This window comes from Bos taurus, chromosome 6 (genome assembly GCF_002263795.3).
Source record: "Bos taurus isolate L1 Dominette 01449 registration number 42190680 breed Hereford chromosome 6, ARS-UCD2.0, whole genome shotgun sequence".
In the NCBI taxonomy this organism is placed as follows: domain Eukaryota; kingdom Metazoa; phylum Chordata; class Mammalia; order Artiodactyla; family Bovidae; genus Bos; species Bos taurus.
The window spans coordinates 94,865,813-94,889,710 of NC_037333.1; the positions used below are offsets into that span (position 1 = coordinate 94,865,813).

The following is a 23,898-nucleotide window of genomic DNA, read 5'->3' on the forward strand; positions in this document are numbered from 1 at the left end:
GGCAGTAGCTTGTACTCCTGAGCTCTCCTCCAAGGTTCCAGTCCTTACTGGGCTATAGAAACTCTAATTCCTCTCCTAAGAGCTTCTTGTGGTGCCATTTCTGTGCGTTTCATTTTCTCATTTGTTCCCACAGCTGTGCCCACCTCTTTTTAAGTAATCTTTTCCTTTGATCCACTTGGCAGAATTCTGATTTCTGCTGGGTCCCTAACAATTACTACATTTTAAAACCTGTCAATATTTCTAAGTCTTACCATAACCCTGCAAGGTTAATACATTATTAACCAATTTACAGATAAGGTGATGGTGGTGGTTTAGTCGCTTAGTCGTGTCTGATTCTTTTCGATCCCATGGATTACAGCCTGCCAGGCTCCTCTGTCCATGGGATTCTCCAGGCAAGAATACTGAAGTGGGTTACCATTTCCTCCTCCAGGGGATCTTCCCGACCCAGGAATCGAACCCAGGTCTCCTGCATTGCGAGCAGATTCTTTACCAACTGAGCTACAAGGGAAGCCATAGCTACAGATAAGGATATAGACTTAAACCAGAAAAATATCCAAAGTCACACATCTAGTGAGTTAACAGAGTTGGGATTGAAACTCTAGTCCTTCTAACAGGAGTCATTTTCCTTGTTTCATTTAGGTTTATAAACAAGTTAGCTCTATTTATATTTTTCTCCAAAAAACTAATTTTATTCAGATATAAGTCAGAGTTTATGTCTCTGTCTTATAAACATGTTGAGTAAGCTTGAGCCTTTATTTTGAAATAGAATTTGATGAAACTCACAAAGAAGTTGCTAAATTCAAGTATGGCATCCCTGACTGATAAGTTTTAATGACAATAATGAGAACAAAAGACATTTATTTAAAATAATAAGTGTGATAATCTGCTCTTGCCTGATGCTAGCATTAAGTCTTCTCTGCCCTGAGCTTTTTGCCAGACGCCTTTGGTTGCAACTCACAACCATTCCCAATATCCTTATCTCTATCTTTTTACATTTTAAAGGTTGGTTCTCCCAGACTTTGCAAGTATCTGTGGCCAGGGAATAAATAAAAACCAAAAGTATTTCCTTCAAATAAAAGGAAAGAACTACTTTTCTTTGCCCTTCCCTTTCTTAATGGTGTGATGCCTGGAATTATGGCAGTCATCTTGTGATCATGAGCCACTATAAGAATGACCCAAATATTTCATGGTATATTATTTACACTAAAAAGAGTATTATAATTTTATACATAATATGTATATATATATTCAATAACAAGCTGTTATACTCAACTTAAATACTGAGTTCCACAAGCCCTAAAGCCTCTGAGTTTTGTTGTTGTTTTATTAAATATGGACAGGACAAAAAGAATATCTATAAAATATGTGCCTGACATAAAAAACAAAAAAAAAAAAACAATATGCTGTCCACCTAGGTAACCACAACCCAGCCTAAGAAGAAAAAAAAAAAACCCTCAGAGGAAACTTCTATCCTGCATTTTACATTTATCCATCCCTTGCTGTTTTAAAAATTCCCTTGCTTTCCCTTGTTCATCTCTATGCCCTTTGAAAGGCTAGAAATTGAAACATTTCCCTTTTTTTCACTTAAGTTGTTAATATATGCAACACTTAATCCCCAAACACACTTTACTTTTTCAAATGCAGTAAAGGTAGCCTGACAGACTCCCTTCCTCCTCAAATTACAAGGCAAAGAATGCGGTGGAACATTAAGAACAGGAAGGTGTTCCTTATATCGGTGACCAGAAAGCCTGAAGAGGGCAGAGAAGTGCATCTTTTCAGAGCTAGTTAGGGACACAGAGGTACATACAGGGTTGGGCAGGGGTAGGGGGAGAGAGAAAGAGAGAGGGGAGGAGAGAGACAGTGGTCTTACAGGTAATGTGGGAGGGGGTTGATCTTCGTGTATTTTTAGAGGAGCAGCTCCAACTTTTGAGGTTTTGAAGGGCTTCCCCTGCTCCTCCCTCAGCGCATCCCTAGGCAGGCAGACCCCTGCCCAAGCCTCCCTCCTGAGACCCTGCATATGCTTGGTTGCTAAATGACTCTTTGCCCCGTTATCTCCTCACGGGATACATCTGTTGGGTGCCTTGCATCCTCAGCCCCGCTTTCATCTCTTCGTATCTCAGCACATTGTTTCCTCCAGTCCTTGTGCCAGGGTGGAAGGGAGCCATCCCGCCCGGCCTCGCTCTGGGATTGGCAACGAATGAATGATTGGCAGCGGGCATCTCTGTCAGGGCTTTGGCATGCTGCGGAGTAGAAGCCCTGTGCTAATGAATGTCATCTACACCTACCAGATGTGCCACTGGGTGACATGCCAGATCTTTTACATAATGCCATTCTGCCGGACACGAGACAGCTGGGGGAGGGAGTGTCTTTTAATGCCTTGGGGTGGGAGTGAGCATGGCTTTTTTTTTTTTTTAATCCGGACTTCCCGCCACCACCCATACACCCAATCAGTTCCCCCTGCACTGAGCTAAAACCTATGGCTGAGGGCATCTCCCTCAGAGACAGCCCGGAAACTGGAGGGCTGGAGTTCGTTGGCTCTCTCCCGCATTCGTCGCCTTTCTTCTTCCTTGAGTTTCTTCTCCCCGCCCCCATCCAAATTTAGGACAGAGAATTTTTTAAGTTAAAAATATAAAAACACTGAAGCTGAAATACAAAAAAAAAAAAAGGAGAGGGGAGAAATGACATTCCCTATCCTCCGTGCCCCCATCCAACCTACGCTAAAAGTGCAAGAATGCACTCCCCCCCCCGCCCCGCCCCACCACCCCCTTCCTCTTCCACCGTCCACCGGAAACTAGATGGTATTTATCCCCAAGGATGGTATCTTGTCAGTGTCTGTCCCACGTTCTGGCTGAAAAAGTTCTCTGGAGTGATGTGGAGGTGTCCAAAAATCCACGCCGTGTGGAAGGGACTGTTTCCTGGAGTGGGATGGACAAGGTGGGAGGAAAGGGAAATGAGAAAACCACTTCTGATGGGCAGCGGGTGTGTGAGCGTGTAAGAGTGTTTTGGTCCCCACACCGCCCTCCCCCCCTCAGCTCTCCACCCCGCGAGGAGGAGGGACTGCCACGCGGGTGCCTCGCTCGTTCGCTAGAACTCCGGGTCGGGACTGCCCCGGGATTCAAGGGGGGCTCGAAAGGGGGCAGGCCTCTGCTCCCCCTTCCCAGGGGCCAGACCCCCTCCCGCACATTTCCCATCACACCCCCAGGCCTCCTCTCCCACGCCGCTCGGACCCCAGCCCCCCGCGCGCCCCGGGCCCAGTCGCCCGGCCCCTTCCCTGGCACCCGCACCCCCGCCCGCAGCCGAGGCTCCAGATGGCGGCTCCTCGCGCTCGGCTCGCGGCCCCCAGACGCCGCCCGGCAGCAGCCGCCGGTCTCTCCCTCCCTCCCAGCTGCTGCGGCTGCGGAGACGGCGACTGCTCGGCGAGGAGGGCGGGTTCCTCCGCCGGCTAGGCTTGGGGTAGGAGCCGGGCTGCCGAGGGGCGCGCCGGAGCTGTGCCCGCGGGGAAGGAGCCCCGCAGGCCCCAGGTGAGGAGCGCGCGGGGTAGAGCGCGGGAGGGGAGGGAGCCTGCCCGCCACCCTGGCACCCTCACACCACCTCCGTCTCCCGACTTCCCTCCGCCGCACCACCTCCCGGTCCCCGGCGCCGCGGGCCGAGCCGGCGCGGGACCCCAGCACCCGCGGGACCGCGGAGGTGAGCGCCGCGCAGCCGCCAGGAGGGGGCGCCCAGCACCCCGGAGCCCCTGCCCGAGGGCGGATTCCGCCCGGACGTCCCGCCCCGGCCCTTGTGGAAGGCTGTCCCGGCCCGAGAGGTGCCCCCTTCTGCCGGAGAGCGGTAATGCCCACCAACTGCGACCACCCGCTTCCTCGCTTTTCTCCACTCTTCTCTCTCGCTTCCTATTTGCCTTTTTTCCCCCTCTTCTCGCTTGCCAGGTTCCCTTCCTTCTCCCCGCCTGCGCATCCTGGACCTTTCCTCTCCTTTCCCGGTCCCTTCACCTGCGCGGTCAGGGTTTGTCCGCCTCCTGGGGCGATGGGAAGGGGGGTGTATTTAGTGCCTAGGCGCTAGCTCCCCTCCGCAGGTGCATCCTGGTGGGCCCTCCGAAAGCAGCTCTGAGAATGGCGGTTCGAAAGGGTTGAGATCACCCTCTTCCTGACCTGGGTCCGTTGACTCACTTGGGGAGGGGAGTGATGCGTTTAGGAGCAGTGCTTCCCCTGAACACGGACTTCGGAATTCTCTGTACTGGACGAATGTGTGAAGTTCAGCGGCCTGGCACTGAGCCCTTTTCTCGCACCCTAGAGTCAGGACCCTTCGAGGGCATTTTCCCGTATAGAAAGCCCGATAAGACTTTAAAGTCCGCCTCCCCGGACAGTCCTCCCTGCGGTCTTCCATAGAAATTGTGCCGGTATCAGGGTAGAGGGGGGGAAGGCGCTAAAAGGTCTCGGCGCCTGGCGTCCCCTCTAATTCCCCCAGGGCTTGCGCGCGTGCCCACAGGCCCCCTGCCGGTCCCTGCGCGGGACCGTCTGGCATTAGACCCCCCGAGAGTGCGTCCCGTAAGCTCCCGGTACAAATCCCCTCGGAAATATTAATCACAACCACCAGAAAATGCAAAATGTGTGCCCGCGCCGTGTCTGCCTTTTAATCCCGAACGTAATTCTGCAAGGCAGCATCAGACAGGGGCTCTATTAATCCCTTACACGAGCAAATGCAATCTCTGACCTACTAGACTTGTTTTCCTGCAATTTCACGAAGAGTTGGCCTCGCTTCGCCAGAGGAATACCCAAAGACAGAGAGAAAACCGTGAGAGACTGGCGACGCGACACAGCATCGCAATAATGGGGGTGCATGTCAGTCCGGAGGTGCTCCTGCCGTAGAGTGGGATCGCCGGCCCGGAGCCCTGAAATTACTGTAGGGGCGGTTGCGGAGTGGGCCGGTGTGGGGAAGGTCGAGTGAGGTAGGCGGCAGGCGCCCGGGGAGGTTGGAGCCCAGAGGAAATCCAGTTCTCCTTCCTCCGAAGCCTTCGGACACAAATGACCTCCTCTGGGGCTGACCCGTGGCAACGGCGCTAGGGCAGGCAGAGGGGGTCAGCTCGCTAGACGGAGGGGGTCAAGGTTTCAGCCCCTGAGGCCTGTTCCTCACACTTGAGATTTCCCTCTCCACCCTTCTGTCGTTCAATCAATCACGTTTCCCGTCTCCCGTTTTATTCAAAACCGTCTTCTAGTTCCCTCATAATCGTAATTTGCACCATTGCTTTTTATCTTTGATTAATTAGGAAATCGAAAAAGATAATGGAGGGTCGGGCCAATAAATTAGCCTCAGGAGCCGACGGACGGACGTCTGGGACTGCTGTGTGGGTGGGCACCGTCCGCGGAGGCGGTTTCGGGGCGGGGGTGGCTATGGCGCCGGTCGGACAGGAAGGGGTTAAGCGAAGGCGCGCGGTGCCTGCAGATAGGAGAGACCCGCTCGGAAACCTGCCCAGTGGGCGCGAGCAAAGACTTCTCCCGAGTGCAAAGTCGCCAGTGATGTTTAGTTTTTCCTGTTTGGGTCTAGAGAGGGAGAGAGGACAAGACTGGGATAGGGTGAGGGCGGGACTCCCTATTTCTTCCAAAGACGCCTCCTTTTTAGCGGCAGAATTTGGTGTTTTCAGGTTGGGGTCTATTTCTTCCGGAGATGGAAACTTAGATTTACTCTTGCATCCTTTCCTTCCCTCTCCATTTGCCTACTGGTCTGAAAGAGGGTGGGAGGAAGGGAAGAAGCAAGGGAAGGAGAGAGAGAAAGAGATTGAGAGATTCTGTTAAGATCAAATCAGTCACTCCCTGGCCCCAGAGCAAAGCTCCTCACGTGGAGCTGTTCCCGGCCCTCTCCCAGGCGCCCGGCGGGTTTCGGATTCTTCTTTTCGCCCTCCGCGAAATCGATCACGCCTCCCAGACGGCTGAAGGGGGGCACTTTGCCACTCTTCATAGCTTCGTCCCAGCCTCTTTAGCTTTCAATTGAAAACCAATTAAAGGTTTCTATAAATCTGTTAGTTCCCCTTTTATCTGGAGACCCCTGATGCATGCGATATTGCCCTTTAGATGCCTCTTCCGTGTTTTGTTTTACAATTGTTGTATCAATATAATGCCGCCTTTCTTCTCCTGTCTCTATAGATACAGATACACAAGGCAAACCAAAGCTATTCAGTCTCCTCATTTGTCCAGCAGCCTAACAGTGGTGCCCTTTCTCTGCTGCTGCTCTCCCTGCTTCGGGAGCAGCAGTTATGGTAGAAGCAGATGGCTACTGATTGGGGGAGCTTTGTGGCTCTAATACTGAATACTTTATGGAAAAGGACTTTAGCATGCTTCGTTGGGCAGAGGAACAAGAGGATGAGATTTATGGCCAGGAAAAATAAATCTTTTCTAAGTTGCAGCTCCTTCTCACCAGTTGTTGCCTTTGCCCTGGAATGGGGTGGGGGGGTGGGGGGGTGGGCAGTGAAACACTGAGGATATGGTTTTATTTCATTTCACTCTCCTTTCTATTCCAATGCTTTTTAGTCAAGGTCTTAGAGGAGAGCAGAGGAAGAGAAGTTTATGAAATACCTTAGATTGCTGTTGCTGCATCAGTATTTTCTGCCCTTAAGAATAAAGCAGAAGGGTATGGACTTGAATGCTGTTTGGGGCCATGTTTCCCCCGATGGATTGTTAGTTCCTGGTACAGCATTATCCTCCATTATCCTATTATCTATGGAGAACAAAAAAACATATCAGTGTTCCCATCTGAAAAATCAGAGGACCCTGGTATTGAGAGGATGAGGCAAGTGATAAAGCATATGATGATATAGGTGTCTGAAAGGGTCTGAGCCTTAAAGACGACTAAGGGATACCTATGAATGTAAGCTCCTGGACTCTAAATTGAATTTTCAAGCTTTGGAGAATATATAGATCCCATCCCTCCATTAAAGGCCTCATTCACCCCCAAGATATTTCACCCCTGTATCTTCCCCTCCCAGAAGCCAAAAACAGAATGTCACACAGAAACGCTCTTAACATGCCTACTGGCAGCCAGGTGCAGAGAGATGGAGGCCAACCCCAATTCTGGGTCTCCTATTCCATTCCCAAAGACCCTTTGTCTCAATATTCAAAATGCCATTCTCTACTCAAGACACATTTGTTGAGCATCTTCCATGTTCTAAGTTCCTTTTCCCTGCCTTTCCTATTCTTTTACTTTGTCCCTAGAAACTAAAGAGGAAGAGCCAGAAGGAAAGGCATGTAGCTTTCAGAAGTGTCACCTAATTTACTGCCACAAGCTGCCTCTTCCCCGTGGTGTGCACTACCACCCAACATGGCCACATGCACCTTTACATTGTTCCTCTCTGAAGAGGATAAAAAGATTAGGAGAACTAAGATTAAAAAACTGTATTTACCCAGCATTTCAAAGTGGCAGACACTGAGATGCTTTAAATAATTAACTGTTTAGGCTCTTACCATGTGCTAGACTAAATGCCCCCAACAGGCTTATCACCTTTAATTCTTACAACCCTTTGAGTTAAGGATTATCAACCCTAGTTCACAGATCCCCTTCCTTCACAGGAAACAGGAGAACAGAGAAGCTAACCCAAGCAACTGGGCCAGCTGGGTTCTGAACCCAGGCTTGCTTTTACAATAGTCATGGTGACTCTGAGACCAATGGTGTTTCTGCTATTTTCCAAACAAGGAAATTAGACCTCAGAGAGGTTAAGTGTGTGCTCAAAGACACACAGGTAGTAGACTGCAGGCTCGGGGTTCAAATCTAAGTGTTTAGGATCCCAAATTTTGGTCCAATGGTTCCAGGACCCTTCAGAAGAAAGAGCCCACACTGACCTCTGTTACCTGTCCCTGCCCAAGCAGGAGGGTTCATGAGACTGTAGGCCTGGGGCAAAGGCACTGCGACTGCAGAGGCCCGAAAGCAGCAGTGACCGGGGCAAGGAGGCTTTGCCCCAAGCCCTGGCCTGGGACTAGGGGGCGCCGTGCAGCCCACAAGGCCCCGCGCAGACCGCGTGTGGACGTCGGGGGCGGGGCCAGGGTGCGACCACGTGGCTGAGGCCCGGCTGTAGTGCAGGTCCGGCAGCTATGAACGCTAGCGTGTGTAGGGGAGGTCCAGGAATGCCCACCCGGTCTCAGGGCCACCTGCTCCTGAGCCCCACGGTTGCGCCTCAGCCCTTTGTGGAAGAGAAAGGGCCGCGCGGCTCCCAGGCCCTGAGTCCCGGTCGGGGCCGGCGGCCGGGGCTTCAGGTTCTTCTGCCCCACCCGGCTCTGGCATTCTGGCCAGGGCACTTGAGTCGGTCAGCGCTGAGTTCCCAAGCCCATCACCCCACGGGGTCGCGCTGCCCGGATTTGCCTGCGTTTCCAACGTGCGACGCTGCCAGGTCTAAAGAAAAGACTCAGGCCGGAATGAGGGATAGAAGTCCAATCTCCCAGGATCCTGGCCGAAAAACCGCTCGTTCTACCGTAAAGTCTGTGTTTGGGCCCTTGGGGATCCCTGAACACCTGGACACATCCCTCATACCTTCTTACTTTATCCTCCAGGACTTCCTTCCTGTTAGAAACATCGAGAAATCCTCAGCCTTCACTGAGTGGCTTTGAAAGCGGGGGCACAGTACAATTCTTAAATTTTCTGAAAGGGAAGCCAAGGCAGTGTTACTATCAGTAAGAGTAGCCAGCACTGAAATAGGTGTTTAATGTGTGTTAGGCATTTTTCTCTGCGCTTGCTAAATATCAACTCAGCCCTCACAGTAACGTCATAAAAAGAGCTGTCTTTATTACCCTTGGTTCACAGAAGAAGGCCTAAAAAACGGACGGGTTAAATTCCTGCCACGCGTCAGGGGTCAGGATTTGAACAGAAGTAGATAGTTGCTCTGATAGAGTCGTGGCCTAAACTTGAGTTGTTGGTGGCCCTTCTCGGGTCAGTTCTCTAGACGTCTGAAAAGAACGTTCCTTTATGAAGGCATTGAGACCTCTCTGGGACGGCCAAGGCTGAAATGAAACTAACTCCGGCTCTTGGAAGTAATCCCTTACCATCTGCTCAGCAACTGGCTTTCCAAAGCGCGCTCGCCCTGGTTTCCTCACTGAGTCCTCCCCGCGACCCCGGAGGCAGCTCTGGCCAGCCTTAGTTCGCCCGAGGAGAAAATCCAAGGCTGGGAAAGGTCACGGGCAGCTCAGCTAGTAAAAGATCTGAAAAAGGGGATGGGGGCGCCGTGTGAGGACCGCCCAGAGGGGCCTGTGGGGGGTGGGGGGAGCTGCGGTACCCAAAAGCCCAGCGCTCCAGAAGCCTTACCACAGGAAAACTAGGCGCTTAGCAGGAGGCCAGAGTTGGCGCTAATTCCAGGGAGGCGGTAGGAGACTGGAGGACGCAGAACACTTGGAGGGGAGGGGGCTTAACTGCACTTCCTCCCACCTTAGGCCGGGGCGTGTCTGTCCCCGCACTGGGAGCGCTGCGTGTCTTCTTGCTCAATGTGGCCGGCTTGCTAGCGCTGCTTCTGAAAGAGTAACCCTCCACTGAAAGCTTGTCTGGTTCTGGCCAGTGTCACTCCAAATGTGATGGGAGTGTTGTCTGCCCTCTGTGTACTGTCCGGGTAAGGCTCTCTTTGGGTCCATAGTGAGGAGACCTCCTTAGCCCACCAAGTTCATCTCTGTCATTCGGCTTTCTCTGCACTCATAGCTCTGACCCCCTTTACTGAGACCTGCAGACTGCTGCGGGGAATCCAGATAATCAAGAATTGTCTTAGGCTAGCAAACATTTCCCTGCCTAGCCTTGAGGCCCAAATGTCTGGTCTAACTCAGCTGTGAGTGGCTTTAGGGATAGAAAAACTAATTCAGTCCCCCAGATAAGAAATGGAACTGGCTGCACTCTCAGAGCACTGACTTTCGCCAGGACATTTTCACAAGTTCAGAAGCTCCTTGGAAACTTCCTAGTATGTCAGTCAGGTAAACTGACTCTAGAATGTAGATAACACTGTGAGGCACCTGATTACATACACAAGATACTTGAGTGATATATATAAAACACATTCTTCAGAACTCTATTGTTTTGCTTCTCTGGGAGCAATTGCTTTCCTGTATGATGTCACATATTTTCTCAAAACCATCTTACATGAAAACATGCAACAAGAAGTGACTACTTTGTAGACATGCAGCCAAGAAAAATCTCTCCTTTCCCCTCGCCCCCCCACCCCCCACCCCCCCCCCACATATACATGACCATGTCTGATCAGGTATAAAATTGTTCAGACAGAATTGGATTATAGGTCTTCAGGAAACTCAACATTCAGGTCTTTAAATTCAGTGTATTTATTCTTCTCAGGAATTTGTGAATTTTTTTTCACAATTCTGGATAGTATTTATTTTTAAAGTATGGGTTTTCTTTAAAACTTTAGAGGACATTATGAATTATATCTTGGTTACCTTTATATTACATCACCAGAAGACTAGCAAATCAATGTGGAAGTTGGCTTTTCAGTAAGAAAGTATTATACAAGAGAACAAATACAAGTTTCAGTCCCCCTGCCTATCATTTTTGCCACTTTGTAATGTACATGCAATATTGCCTATAGTAGTGATGATATTACTATTGTTCGTGACCTACACTGATCGTTTTTTAGTGCTGATGAAAAAAGCTCTAGGCCTTCCATCTACTATTTTGGGAGACATTCCCCCTGTGGTGCTAGATTAATACCCCCAGATTAAATTATGAAATACATGCAACTCATTTGAAATCATGAAAGATAATTTTCACTCAAACAATCCAATTTGCAAGATGACCAGGGAAGCAGTTTGTGTATGAGGACATAGTTTGTGAAAAAATCAAACTATTTCCAAGGCTCTAACAAAGTAATGTGAGTCGTCCCTGTTGTGGTGAGTGATGGATATCTATTGCCCCTATCCTTTTCATTCTTCTTCTTTTTTGCCTCCCTTTTTGTTAGAGAAAATCAGATGTCTCCTCAGGCTTCAGAAAAGTATGCCATGGACAGATTCTTAGCTAGAAAGTCCTGGGTGTGCATGCATTCTGACAAGACCCCCTTCCCAGGAGAGGAATGCTATATGCTGCTCAAAGGTTAGCTGTGATCAGGTGCCAGGGAGTCAAATCTGCCTAGTATGAACCCACTATTTCAGTAAGCATCTCTTTTAACCTAGGAGTCAAACTGGAGTCTTGTCTCTTGAGGCTCCTGCATTGGTAAGGTGGATTCTTTACCAACTGTACCACCTGGGAAGCCTAAAATAAAGGGGAAAAGAGGTAGAAGTCAGGTGCTGAGTACTGGGATAATTCCCTTGTCTTGGCTGTGTAAAGAAATTTGATGTAGAGCCTCTCAACTTGGTGGCATTCCTAAGGCCTAGAGTCAGTCTTCTCAAAATCTGATGATCCCTCCAACCTGAGACTGCTGGACACCCCTTGGTCCCCTATCTGTCTGGAAACCCTGACCCAGAGGATAAGGAGGGGCTGACTATGGCCCTGTCTACATTTTCTTCCTCTTACCCTACTCCACCTTGGAGAAGGAAATGGCCACCCACTCCAGTATTCTTGCCTGGAAAATCCCATGGACAGAGGAATCTGGTGAGTGGCTACAGTCCATGGAGTTGCAAAAGAGTCTGACACTACTTAGTAGGTAAACAACAACCCTACTCCATCTACTAAGGTATATTCAAGGACTGTATGTATGATTCTGGGGAGGACTTTGTAGCCTGAGGATTAGACGGAATATTCCTTGATAGATCTCTAGATAGTCACCTGGGAGGGGTATAAAATCTGGGAGAATGCAGGGGGCCAGGATACTGGATAGTAGATCTGGTTCACGGGTTACATTCACACAGGTGAGCATGAGGCATTCAATTCATTTAGTGGTTGCCTTCAGGATCACCACAGTTTCCTTGCTCTGCTGGAAGTCATTTTCAGAAGCCCTTAAGCCAGCTGACTACGATTTAGATCCAGGAGAGAAAGTGAATTGCACAAAGGCTATCTAGCTCTAAGCTGAACTCCAACAGAAGGAAGGGCAAATGGAACTTGAGATCCCTCAGAGAGAAGGTTTTACAGCTATAATGATGATTGCAGTTGTAGCAACAGGATTAAGAACAGTTACCATCTATTGAGAAAGAGGAAGAGCCAAAGAGAGAAAAATGTGAGTGAGGAGTAATGATCCCTGCAGTTGGAAGCTGGAGTCCCTCTTCACAGGCTACAAAATTATCCATCTTTGAGTCTCTGGCTGTCCTAGAATGAGCCTAGGAAACATTAATTCATTTATAACCTATTGAATCTGCTGTAACCCTTGGTGAGGAACAGACCCAGACTGATTTTGCCATGAATATTTATATAAAGTAAAGTGCCCCCTCCCCATTCCTGTAAACCTTTATCCAGTTCAGCCAATTGCCTCTTCTTGCCTCTAACTTATCCCTTAGAAAGTTCTTTATCCTCCTTGGTAAGGCTAGGGCAGTGCAGTACCCCTCCATGAAATTTCTTAATCTGTCTCCCCCAATCTCCCCATAGCTCCTTCCAGATACCTCCCTGTAGGAAACTAATATGTTTAGGAAAAAGTCTCCACCATCTATCTGCTTCTTTGGCATCATCTTGTCTTCCAGTGTGAAAATATATAATATTATATACCTATATATTTCAAACTAAGTCTTTGCTGGTGTAGTGATTTGGAGATATGATTGGAGGGAGATGAGCCAGGACTTGGAAAGGGAGAGAGAAAGAAAAATAATGTTTCATTCTTATAAAGTAATAATCCTTCTGAGTGAGTTATTCTTGGAGACTTTACCTGCCTCCTATCACACAAGTTGAGATATTTGAGGCCCTCTTTCTCTACCCTGGGAGGAAAAAGGACATTTCCATTGTAACACTCTCAAGTATCAGATTTCCTTTCTTACCCTTTCTCCACCCTCTCACTTAGGTCATAAAAGGCACCATCTCAGGAATCATTCATCAACCTCTCTCCAGCCTTCTCTTCCAAAACAATACTGCAGTTGTCTACACATGTATTTTCTGCCATAACTCCAAGAAGCCTTGTTAAAGTGGGGCAAGGCAAATACCCTCACTCTTACTGCCATCCCTCTAATAAGTTAATTGGAAATAAAATCCGAAGGAAGAGAGCTCTGAATATATGCATAAACCCATTGTTCCATGTGAATTAGATAAAAAGTATTGACCGAGATATATTTTTATAGTACTGTTTGAGGCTGAATAAATGCCTCAACCCTTCATTTAGTATCAGTGAATTCCAATAAGTAATAATTCAGGATGATTTCAAAGTGGTTTATGCACCATTTTAGCCCATAGATTTCTAGAGAAATTAAAGTAAGTTGTAGATTTTCTTTACCTCCAATTAACAGTTTTCACTTAGGTCACTTATACTACCTAACAAAATATGCTTTACTTAAAATACTAGAAAACCCTCAAAGTAGGAATTTGAAACTTACTCTTACTATATTTGTGGGGTTTGTTGTTGTTGTGTGATCCATCTAATACATAAGACAAACGGTTGGATTCATAAAATGTAGGAATTTTTTTAAAATTTGGGGACTTTTATGTAAAATCAGTAGGGGAAATCTAATTAGGGGGCAAGATAAGTGAGATTGAGAGAATCAGATAGCTGATTCTCAATACATCTCTCTCCTCTTTGATGTGTAGAATCTTAGTTATTTTCTAGCCTGACATTTGGAAAGCCAAGCTCCCTCACCCCCAATTTCAGTGCCAAAAACATTTATTATTTTATACAGATTGGAGTCTAGGTTTCAGTACCTCAAAGAAGACATAGTCCAAATGCCCTTGATATTTAAGAAAGGAAAGGCCAGGGAAAAGAAAAATGCTTTCTGCCATTTAGATTCTAAGGTTTTCCAGAATGCTTTTATTCTGGGGTAGATCTTTTTATACTTACAATATGTAAGATTTTTTTTAAAGCGGTTTGCATGGACGGATGACTTTTCCTGGGAAAAGCAAACTTCCTATTCTCTTAAAAAACAAACAAAAACAGTAAAAGAAGGCCCTGAGGAGTGTTTTGTTCTACAGTTTGGGAATTAAGTTTGAAAACACTGCACTCCCCCACCCCCATTCCCCATCCCTTGCCACCTCCCCCTGCCCCCCACACACATTTTTGCTGTAGTTTCTTAGGGACCACAACTCGCTTATGGCTACTTCTTTATCTTAATTTGCTGTTGTTTACACCTTCTTCCTTCTCTGAATTCACTTAAGTGAATTCTAAAACACTGCAAGTTATTTTTCAGATGTTTGAGATAATTCTTTTGACATTTCTAATCCCATCACCCTTTCTTTAAACAAGTGATGAGAGATGCTTGTGTGTGTGTGTGTGTGTGTGTGTGTGTGTGTGTGTGTGAATGAGATGAGGGGAATAATGAATGGAGCATCCAGTTATAAGCCAAATGGTGACTTTGGCTTATAACTTTGCAGATTTTTATATAGACACATATGAAAACTCTCAGCATTAAGCCTTGGTCATTACATGAGTTGCCCTTAGCCAAACTATTTTAAAGTGTGGACAAGTATAAGAGAAAAGATACGTTCACTTGGAAGGCAACTGCAGTTTGAGGTTTCTTTGAAAAGTTGATAACTAACCTGAAAATTAAGGGCGAATTCTCCCTTTACTTCCTAGTATATGGAGATTTTGCAACTTTTCTTTCTTCAAGTCAGCTTAGGCAATGGGCCCTGTCTAATCAGAAGGATTCCGAATTTATGTGTGGGGGGCGGGGAGTGGGAGAGCAGGGAGCTCGGCTGGCCAGGGCTGGATGAAAAGAGAGGGGAGGAGCGGGGGTGACAGGAAAACTCAGTGGGAAATTCCTCGCACTGTTTTTTAATTTCTCCTCTGCAGAATTCTTTCCAGGCCTCCTAGTACTGTGGGAGCCAGGGGTAAAGATGCTCCGTGCCTGGTTGCTTCACTGGGTTCCGGAGGGAGGTCTCAGAGCATCAAAGGAAAAGCACCTTTTCCTTTTAAGCTGCTCTTCGCCAACCCCCAATCCACTTACCTTGTTTAAACACAGGATACAAACTAGGCTGTCTCAAGTCCTGGCCACTTTAACTGGCTACTCGTCCGATTTATCCTAAAGCTAATGGATTGCCCTCTTCAATGTAGTGGTGGTGTGGGTGGGGCTGAAGGAATAGGACTGTCTATACCACTCAAAAGGTCTTTCTTCCCTTAGGAGCAGAGAGAGTTGAATGTCAAAAAAGAACCCCGAGACCCCCCAGCGAAAATGTGTGGCGGAATCCTGCAGAAGGAGTCAACTTTCAGGGTGTTAAAGACTTCCAGTCATTAGCATCAGCTGCTGCACTAAAGGGGCAAGCCAGCGCCTCTAAGTGGCTTAGCGCACAAACGAGGCTTCCGAGACGGTCTCGGCCACTCCATCCACTCTTCCACCACCTGCTGGACGTGAAAAGCTCTCCAGAGCCCACCTCGGTAATAATTTTTACTTTTAATTCACCTTCCCCAACCCCGGGGGTCTTAGAATACCGGCCTCCCCTGGCAGGGGACCCCCTTGGGGACTAGGCAGAACGCGCCAGGCTGAGGGCGGAAGCGCAGGAAGAGCTTGCGTCTCGCAATCTGGGTTTTCTTTCCCACCCGTCTCCTCCTCAGCCCTTCTCCCGCCCGGTACTTGTGTACTGGGCCCAAAAGACCCCTGTAAATCCCCTTCGGAGGTCTGGTGGCGTCTCTACTCCATCCCTCTTACCCAACACCGTGTTCAAGGAAGGACTGAGCCAAGTTTTCACCAAAGCGCATCCTTTTTGAGTCTTGCTCTTAAGGGCTTGGTAGTGTGAGCGCTCCTGGAGAGCGCTGGTGAGGGTTTGTCAACCCCCTGGGCAACTAGCTGCGCGTATCAGCTGCGGCTGGAGGGGCTAATCCACAAACCCCCTTCCCCTCCAGAAAACTCAGACTCGGGGAAATGCGCGCGGGGTCCTTGCTCGCTCTGAGTGAACAACCGTTTGCCAGGGGTTCTCCAGGTGCCAAGAGAAACGGGAAAAGGCCCTCTCCAGGTCTTTTTGGTACTTCCCTTTCTGACCCCCAAGCTGATCACCGCCCCCAACCAGTCCCAGAGGGCCCAGGCTTTCGGAGGAGTTGAGCCGGGCCGAGCTCCGAGAGGCGTTGCCACATGGGGAAAGAGCTCAGGGGCTGCGCGGGGCGCGGGCAGGCCGGCGAGACCGCTTCCAGGCAGGCGGCGCCGCCGGAGGGAGCGCCCAGCCCAGCAAAGAGTTAAAGGGAGGGGACGTGGGCTGTCACGCGTCATTGGGCAGATTATGTGCAGCAAACAAAAAGTGTGTGTCTGCGTGCCAGTCAGTCACTGCATCGGGCCCATCTGTACAACTCTCTCTTCTCTCTCCTCTCCCTACTCTCCCTGGTTTCTCTCTCTGCGTCTCTCCATCTCTCCTCCCTTTAGGCAGAGCCTACTTGACAGCAACACCAACACCTCTCGACATGGAAATACACTGATACAATAGGCAAAAGAAACACTCGTCTGCATCTCCCGGTTCCAGGTGACCTTATTGGGGCGGTTTGATCCTGACCTTATTCCTGGTAAGTCTCTTTGCCTTGATGAGGGTGGGGGAGGCGGGGGGAGGAAGACAGGTTTGGTGGGTAGAGTGGAGAATTCTGTCCTCCGTCTTCTCATTATCCAGAAGAGGGGGAGGAAATAATTGTGGAGGGGCTTGCTACTGCCAACAGGGTTATACAAAGGGAGGGGCGGGTGGAGAGCACTTTGCCCAAGAAAAAGCCAGCGACTGGGGCGCGCGCGGCCGCCAGACAATGCCTGCCTACGGGGGAGGGCGAGCGGCTGGCAGCAGCGACGGCTTTCGGCAAGCTGGGCCGACTCTGGGAAGATGCTCCGGGCGGCTGGGAACCCGGGCCTAGCGGAGGATGCAGAGCTGCGAAAGGCTGGGCGGCGAAAGCGACCGCGCGCGGGCGGCAGAGCCCAGGCTCTCGCCCAGCGCTTATTGTGAGCGGCGTGAGGCTCGTGGCGGCCGCCACGGCGACGCGAACCCCTATTAGCGCGGCGTAGCGAGGAGCTTTTCACCGTATTGTTAGGTAGGACTGCATTTTAATGACTGCGTCCCTGCTGTTGCCCCAAGTGACGGGGCGACCTCTTGGCACAATGAGCCGTTTGTGTGAAAGAGACTTTTAAATGGAAGAGAAAAATTGGGGCATAAAACGCTGAATTGAGGAAACTGAAAAGGAGAGAATAGAATTCGGTTGAAAAGGAGGTTCTGAGAGATGCTGAGAGATTTCAAAAAATGTATTTAAATGTGCAGTTGGAGATCAGAAAGGCTACCTTGGGTGGGGTAAAATGCCCAGAGGTAAATGCTGTAGAATAATAAAGGGAGTTTCTACTTTACGGATATTTTCTCTGATTCCTCTCTGGCAGATACAGCCCATACTTGATATTTGGAGGAGATAGCAGAATGAATGGAAAAGAGGCTGACCAAAGTTTCCTGCTCTGTTGGCTGGAAAAGGGGGGGGGGGGAGCACTACCTTCTAATGACATTTGCAAGATTAACTGGTTAATAGACATTAAGATAAAAATGGACATTACCAATATTGTTCCAGAAAGAACAGCTTCTTAGGAAAAGAATTGGGTTTCCCTTTCCTGCTAACTGTACAAAATATACTTAAATATCTGCCAATAGCAACATTATTGAGGAAAAATCAACTTGGAGGAATCTTCTAATCAGTCAGCGAAAGTGAACAATGCAATTAGTTCAAAGCTGCTTTAAATTTTACATATGATTTGTGTTTTTTTTGATGATAAGTCTTGTAGTGGGGGGGTGGGTGTCCAATGGCAAAGGAAGGAAAATGTGTCTTTATGACAGCTTAATAATAAGAGAGCCCACCACTGGGGCATTACTTTCTGAATTGCTGCAGATTAAACAGCTGGAGAGCCTACTGAGGTCTACTCAAGCGGGGCTGCCCCCTCTTGCCCAGACAAGGTCCGATCTGGGGGAGCAAACATTCACCAGTCATTACACACGCAGTATTTCAGACAGGGGACACTTCAGTCCTGCTCTGTACCTGCTCACTTCATGAGGCACATGCGACTCTACCCACCCCCTTGTATAACAAGGTAACTGGGATTCACCCTCATCCATAAATAAGCATGTCGAGAAGAAAATAATTACCTCTGCTTGCTGCTTTTAATTAAAGCCTCGGAGGGACAGTGTTGGATTATGGTAATGAGCAGACACACGTCCCCTCTTGTAGGCTGCAGAGAAAGGTTAGCTGACACGGAATCAGTGGCCCTGACACTCCACTTGAAATCCATTCGCCATGCTCCGCTGTCTCTGCCTGCTCACTAGTGCTGCTCCCCTCTTTGGAAGAAAAATAAGATAAAAACCAGCTCCCGGACACCCAACTCAATACACAAGAGTAAGGGAGAGGAGCTTTCCCCTAAAGGTTAGAAGTTTCTTTCCGTCTAGAAAGTCTATAGGCTAGCAAAAAAAAATCCTTTTGTTCTCCACTTCTCTCCCCCTCCCCCCCCCAGTCCTGTCTAATCCTCCCCCAAGGTAAGTCAGAAAACATTTCCTCTTTCCTAGCCCCACTTGTCTTTCTTTCTAGCAGTCAGTCCACTCTGAGCTCCCCCATCACAATTCTCTTTACATTTTTAAAGGAAAAGAAAGTACTCTTCCTTGGCATCTTTGTCATATGCCAGATTTAATCTGCCATCGGCTTTATTTTTGAAATAAGATCAATGCAAAAACCAAGCAAATTCAAGAAAAATCTGTCTAGTAGTCAGAACATTCTGCCTGGATTCAGGAAGGCAAAAGGAGGAATGTAAATTCGCTTCAACTGTCCTATGTATCTGTCTCCAGTGATGGAGGATTCGGGCATCCAGCGAGGCATCTGGGAGGGAGATGCCAAGGCTGTCCAGCAGTGTCTGACAGATATTTTTACCAGCGTTTACACCACCTGCGACATCCCTGAGAATGCTATATTTGGTCCCTGCGTCCTGAGCCATACTTCCCTGTACGACAGCATAGCTTTCATAGCTCTCAAGTCCACAGACAAGAGAACGGTCCCTTATATCTTCCGGGTAAGTCTTGGTTTATGTTCTGTAGGATATGAGGGTAATATCCTCTTAAAAACAGACTAAGAATCATTTGAATAACAAGCTGAGACAGGTTCTACATGTAGAAAATGCAGTGATACATGCAATTCTATTTTACACACCAGAAATTAGAAAAGGAAAATCAAACTCCAGAGTATTGTCAACTGATTTTTGGGAATAAGTGACAAAATTAGATTTTGAATGCCAGATGTATCTAAATCAATGCCTGGATTCTGGGCTTTCCTGAAGATGAACACCACTTCCTTAACTCTGCGGGAAATTTCACTAGGATTGAGGCTATTTGTAGGCTAAGTGCTTCCTATAAGTACTTTTCTGTAAATATTAGGTGCATTCACCTTCCAATCCCAGAAGCCTTCTGTTCCCTGGAATATTACTCTTTCTGGTTAAGCTAGCTAGTGTCTAGAGTTTGTATTTAAATAAAAGTGTTAGTGTTTTGACAATACAACATCATTCCAGCCATATGTTTGAGTGTGAAAAGTCCTGTCACTTCCTATTCTTTCTTTACAAAGAACCATTAGTTGTTTAAGCAAAAATAAGGAAGATGAGCAAAAGTCACAAAATAATTTCTAAAATCTAAGTTTGCTTTTCACTTCTAAAACAGACAAAATTCCACATACTTTTGCAATGTGGGATAATCTAGAAATCAGTTCTCAAGAGCTTAGCACTAATTTGAATTGTAAAAAAAAAAAAATTTGCTAATTTGGTATTCATCCAATATATAAAAAGACAGGACTTTTCTGGTGGTCCAGTGGTTAAGGCTCCGCCCTTTCAAAACAGGGGCACAGGTTTGATCCCTAGTCTGGCAACTAAGACCTCACTACCCCTTTGGCTAAAACACACACACACACACACAAGCCTGACGACTTAAATAATCTGTATAATTAATGCAGCTTGCCAGGGATGTTATCTTGCCTGCCAGCTGCAAACATGAGGATGGGTGTTAAGTCGGGTCAAGTTTTTGGAAGCTTGATCTCAGATAATAATTCTTAGAGAAATAATAACAGCGGAAATGGCCCTGGCTCCTTTGACTTCATTCCCTCACAAGAGTCTCCCTCCCTCATTCCCTTCCTTCTTGTATTCTTTCTTTTCTCTAAACTGTAGGTAGACACTTCAGCGGCGAATGGTTCCTCCGAAGGTCTCATGTGGCTGCGTCTGGTCCAATCAGCCAGAGATAAAGAAGAGCAGAACCTTGAAGCCTATATAAAAAACGGACAGCTGTTTTACCGCTCTCTCCGCAGGATTGCCAAAGATGAGGAGTTACTAGTTTGGTACGGGAAAGAACTGACCGAGTTACTCTTGCTCTGCCCCTCTAGATCCCACAGCAAAATGAATGGTAGGTTGGCTCAAGACCTGAGTCCGGGCCCTTAGCTAGCAGAGGGGCGGAGGGTGGGGAGCGTTGGGGTCACTCTGGCGCCTGGGCAAGCCTTCCCTCCTTTGGGGTTCCTTGTAGAGAGCTTCTGAGATATAGTCTGGGGTGAAGCTGGGACAGCTAGGTGAGGATGAATCGGGACACGCTAGGCTTAATTCCTGCACTCTCCTCAAATCTGGAGGGAAAGTTAGACTAGGTCTTGTCCGATGCTGTTGTTTTCAGGCACTCAGACCCTGAGAGGTGAAAGAGGATTTGTGGAGGGGGTGATGGCAAACTGGCCTAGAGAAGATGCTGAGTAATCGTGTGTGTGTGTGTGTGTGTGTGTGTGTGTGCGTGCGCGCGCGCGCGCTGTTTGCTCACTAAGCAGGGTCGTCCCCTTACACATGCCTGGAGTGCAGCCAACGTTTCCAGTTTGAGTTCCCCTATGTAGCGCATCTGCGCTTCCGCTGCCCCAAGAGACTTCACGGCGCTGATCTGAGCCCCCGAGAGGAGCAAGGCGGCAGCGTGGGTACCAAGGATCACGGAGGCGGCGGCGGCGGTGGCAAGGACCAACAGCAGTCGCAGGAGGCACCCTTGGGTCCCGGCCCGAAGTTCTGCAAAGCCGGTCCGGTCCACCACTACCCGGCCCCCTCCCCCGAGAGCGGTAACCCGCCGGCGGCTGGTGGCGGCAGCGGCGCGAAGCCGTCCACGGACTTTCACAACCTGGCGCGGGAGCTGGAGAACTCCGGGGGCGCCAGCAGCTGCTCCCCAGTGCGGAGCCTCGGCGGCGGCAGCGGCCACCAGGAGGCGGAGCTGAGTCCCGACGGCAACGCCGCGGGCATGGGCAAAGGGAAGAGGAAGTTCCCGGAGGAGGCAACCGAGGGCGGCGGCGCGGGCCTGGTGGGGGGCCGGGGCCGCTTTGCCGAGCGGGCCCTGCCGGCCTCCAAGGAGGACCTGGTGTGCACGCCGCAGCAGTACCGCAACTCGGGCAGCTACTTCAGCCTGGAGGAGAACGGCCGCCTCTTCGCGCCTCCCAGTCCCGAGACGGGAGAGGCGAAGCGCAGCGCCTTCGTGGAGGTGAAGAAGGCGGCCCGGGCGGCCGGGGGGCCGGAGGAGGCGGCCGCCGATGGCGGGGGCGCAGCCGCCGAGGAGCAGGACGCGGGCGGCGGCGGCTCCTCCTCCACGCCCGTGGCCGCGTCCCCGGCCAGCACCGAGAAGCTGCTGGCCCCGCGGCCCGGGGGCGCGCTGCCAGGCCGGCTGGAGGGCGGCAGCCCGGCGCGGGGCAGCGCCTTCACCTCGGTGCCGCAGCTGGGCGGTGCGGGCGGCGGCGGCCCGGGCGGCGGCGCGGGCGCTGGGGGCGGCGCGGGCGGGGCGGGCGGGGGCCAGGGCGCAGCGGCGGACGAGCGCAAGAGCGCCTTCTCGCAGCCGGCGCGCTCCTTCTCGCAGCTGTCCCCGCTGGTGCTGGGCCAGAAGCTAGGCGCTCTCGAGCCTTGCCACCCCGGCGACGGGGTGGGCCCCACCAGACTGTACCCCGCCGCCTCCGACCCGCTGGCCGTGAAGCTCCAGGGAGCGGCGGAGCTGAACGGAGGTTGCGGGGCCCTGCCGAACGGCGGCGGCGGCGGCGGCGGGCTGCCCAAGCAGAGCCCGTTCCTCTATGCCACCGCCTTCTGGCCCAAGAGCTCCGCCGCTGCGGCGGCCGCAGCGGCGGCGGCTGCGGGGCCCCTGCAGTTGCAGCTGCCGTCGGCGCTCACGCTGCTGCCGCCCTCGTTCACCTCGCTGTGTCTGCCCGCGCAGAACTGGTGCGCCAAGTGCAATGCCTCCTTCCGCATGACCTCCGACCTAGTGTACCACATGAGGTCGCATCACAAAAAGGAGTACGCCATGGAGCCCTTGGTGAAGCGGAGGCGGGAGGAGAAACTCAAGTGCCCCATTTGCAACGAGTCCTTCAGGGAGCGCCACCACCTCTCCAGGCATATGACCTCGCATAATTGACACGGAAAGGACCTCCGCTTTCCGCTCGCGCGCACGCACAGTCAAACCACCTGCAGGAACAAACACGCGAGGACATCCACCACCTCCTTGTGACCGAAAACATCACACCCGGAGACACTCGCACACACATAGGCACACACACGTGGTCTCCCGCAACCCTTACATCCAGATGTTTACCTGTGACCTACACCACACACACACACACACACACACACACACACACACACACACACGAGACAGGATGGTGGATTTTTGATCGGGTGGGTTGTTTGAAGGGTTTTCTTTTGAATGCACGCATTTTCACTTTCCCAAAAACAAAGGTACATTTTTTAAAATGTCATATATTGCAACATATTGATGCATTTGTCATACGTTTCTACTTAAATTATTAAGCACTTACGGTTTAGATGTAATAATTATATGTAAGGGCAAAATTTATTTTAGATATAAAGTAAAGGAGGAGGGTGAGATGCTTCCTGCGTTTCTTGATTACAGTTTGTGTTCTTACAAAAATAAGCAAAACAAATAAAAAGGAGGTAACCATTCAGTTTAAGTTTCCAGGGGGAAGTGCATGTATCATGAAATGATTATGGACTTCAATGAAGAATGTCATCATTATGTAAATATGTATTTTCTTTTAATACAAAGTGTAATTTTGTGCCAGTGAAATGGAGTCTGAATAGTTATGTGTTTCTTTTATCCCTGGAAAGATTTATTAAACTTTATAGATTATCTGGGTATGTTGGATGCTTTGACAATAAATGACTATTTTCCTCAAAGCAATTATTGGGAAAGTGTTTTAAAATGTTTTTTGTAGCTAAAGGCTACACTTTTGAGTGCGTGCTCAGTTGCTTAGTAGTGTCTGACTCTTTCCAACCCTTGGTTCCTCTGTCCATGGGATTATACTCTGAGTAGATACCATGTATTTTCATTGAGCCCCTGAAAAGAAGAAACTGCAAAAGAGAGGAATGATAAACCCTGCCCCACTTGTATTATTTACTCTAAGCCAATTTTGAGCCTAAAAGTGAGAAGACAAGGTGATTATTGGGAAATCTTTATCTGGAAAGTGTTGCACTTCTTGATCAAAGCACAAATCATTTAAACTAAGATGCCTGCCATGAAGCTAACCAGTGTCTGGGATGTCAACATTTTCAGCAGCAGGATAAATAGCATCTTCACAAGTGGCCAAAGACAAATGATTTTCAGACCTGGATCAGGGACAACAGGTGAAAAGCCCATTTTTGGTTCTTACTAGTGATGCTTGCATGGAGGGGTATCTTGTGCTCTAGAACCCTTTGGCTTTCTGTCATTAGTCATTAAGAGACCCTTGGGAGAGTTTCTCCAGAAACTAAGGTGAAATGACCATGGTAGTCTATGTATTGCAAGGCCCTCTAAAGTTCTGAAGAGCTGCACAGCCTCTGGAAAAAACTAGCCCTGAAGTATTACAATACAGACCTAATAAATTTCCTCTTCTCCCTGCCCTTCCTCTTATGAAAAGTCCCT

The 23,898-nt window shown here is 49.2% G+C and overlaps 1 protein-coding gene across 5 annotated transcripts; it reads left to right on the plus strand.

Moving 5' to 3' along the window:
* Positions 1 to 3,312: 3,312 nt before the first annotated feature.
* On the plus strand, positions 3,313 to 23,178 carry PRDM8 (PR/SET domain 8). 5 transcript variants are annotated; one of them, NM_001434878.1, is made up of 6 exons: positions 3,313 to 3,521; positions 15,147 to 15,400; positions 16,377 to 16,513; positions 18,799 to 19,019; positions 20,157 to 20,388; positions 20,792 to 23,178. In NM_001434878.1, the coding sequence occupies exons 4-6, from the start codon at positions 18,801 to 18,803 to the stop codon at positions 22,393 to 22,395; spliced, it is 2,055 nt and encodes a 684-aa protein (NP_001421807.1). In that variant the 5' UTR covers positions 3,313 to 3,521; positions 15,147 to 15,400; positions 16,377 to 16,513; positions 18,799 to 18,800; the 3' UTR covers positions 22,396 to 23,178. The 5 variants fall into 5 exon arrangements, with proteins under 5 accessions (NP_001421807.1, XP_024848887.1, XP_024848888.1 ...); XM_024993119.2 differs by having other exon boundaries at positions 3,434 to 3,521; positions 20,789 to 23,178; XM_024993120.2 differs by lacking the exon at positions 3,313 to 3,521 and adding an exon at positions 3,751 to 3,828 and having other exon boundaries at positions 20,789 to 23,178.
* The last annotated feature ends 720 nt before the right edge of the window (positions 23,179 to 23,898 follow it).

Coding starts and splice junctions, on each gene's coding strand:
- PRDM8 (XM_024993119.2), top strand. CDS start 18,801: ATGGAGGATTCGGGCATCCAGCGAGGCATCTGGGAGGGAGATGCCAAG. Junction 19,020..20,156: donor CGGTCCCTTATATCTTCCGG/GTAAGTCTTGGT, acceptor TCTAAACTGTAG/GTAGACACTTCAGCGGCGAA. Junction 20,389..20,788: donor ATCCCACAGCAAAATGAATG/GTAGGTTGGCTC, acceptor TTGCTCACTAAG/CAGGGTCGTCCCCTTACACA.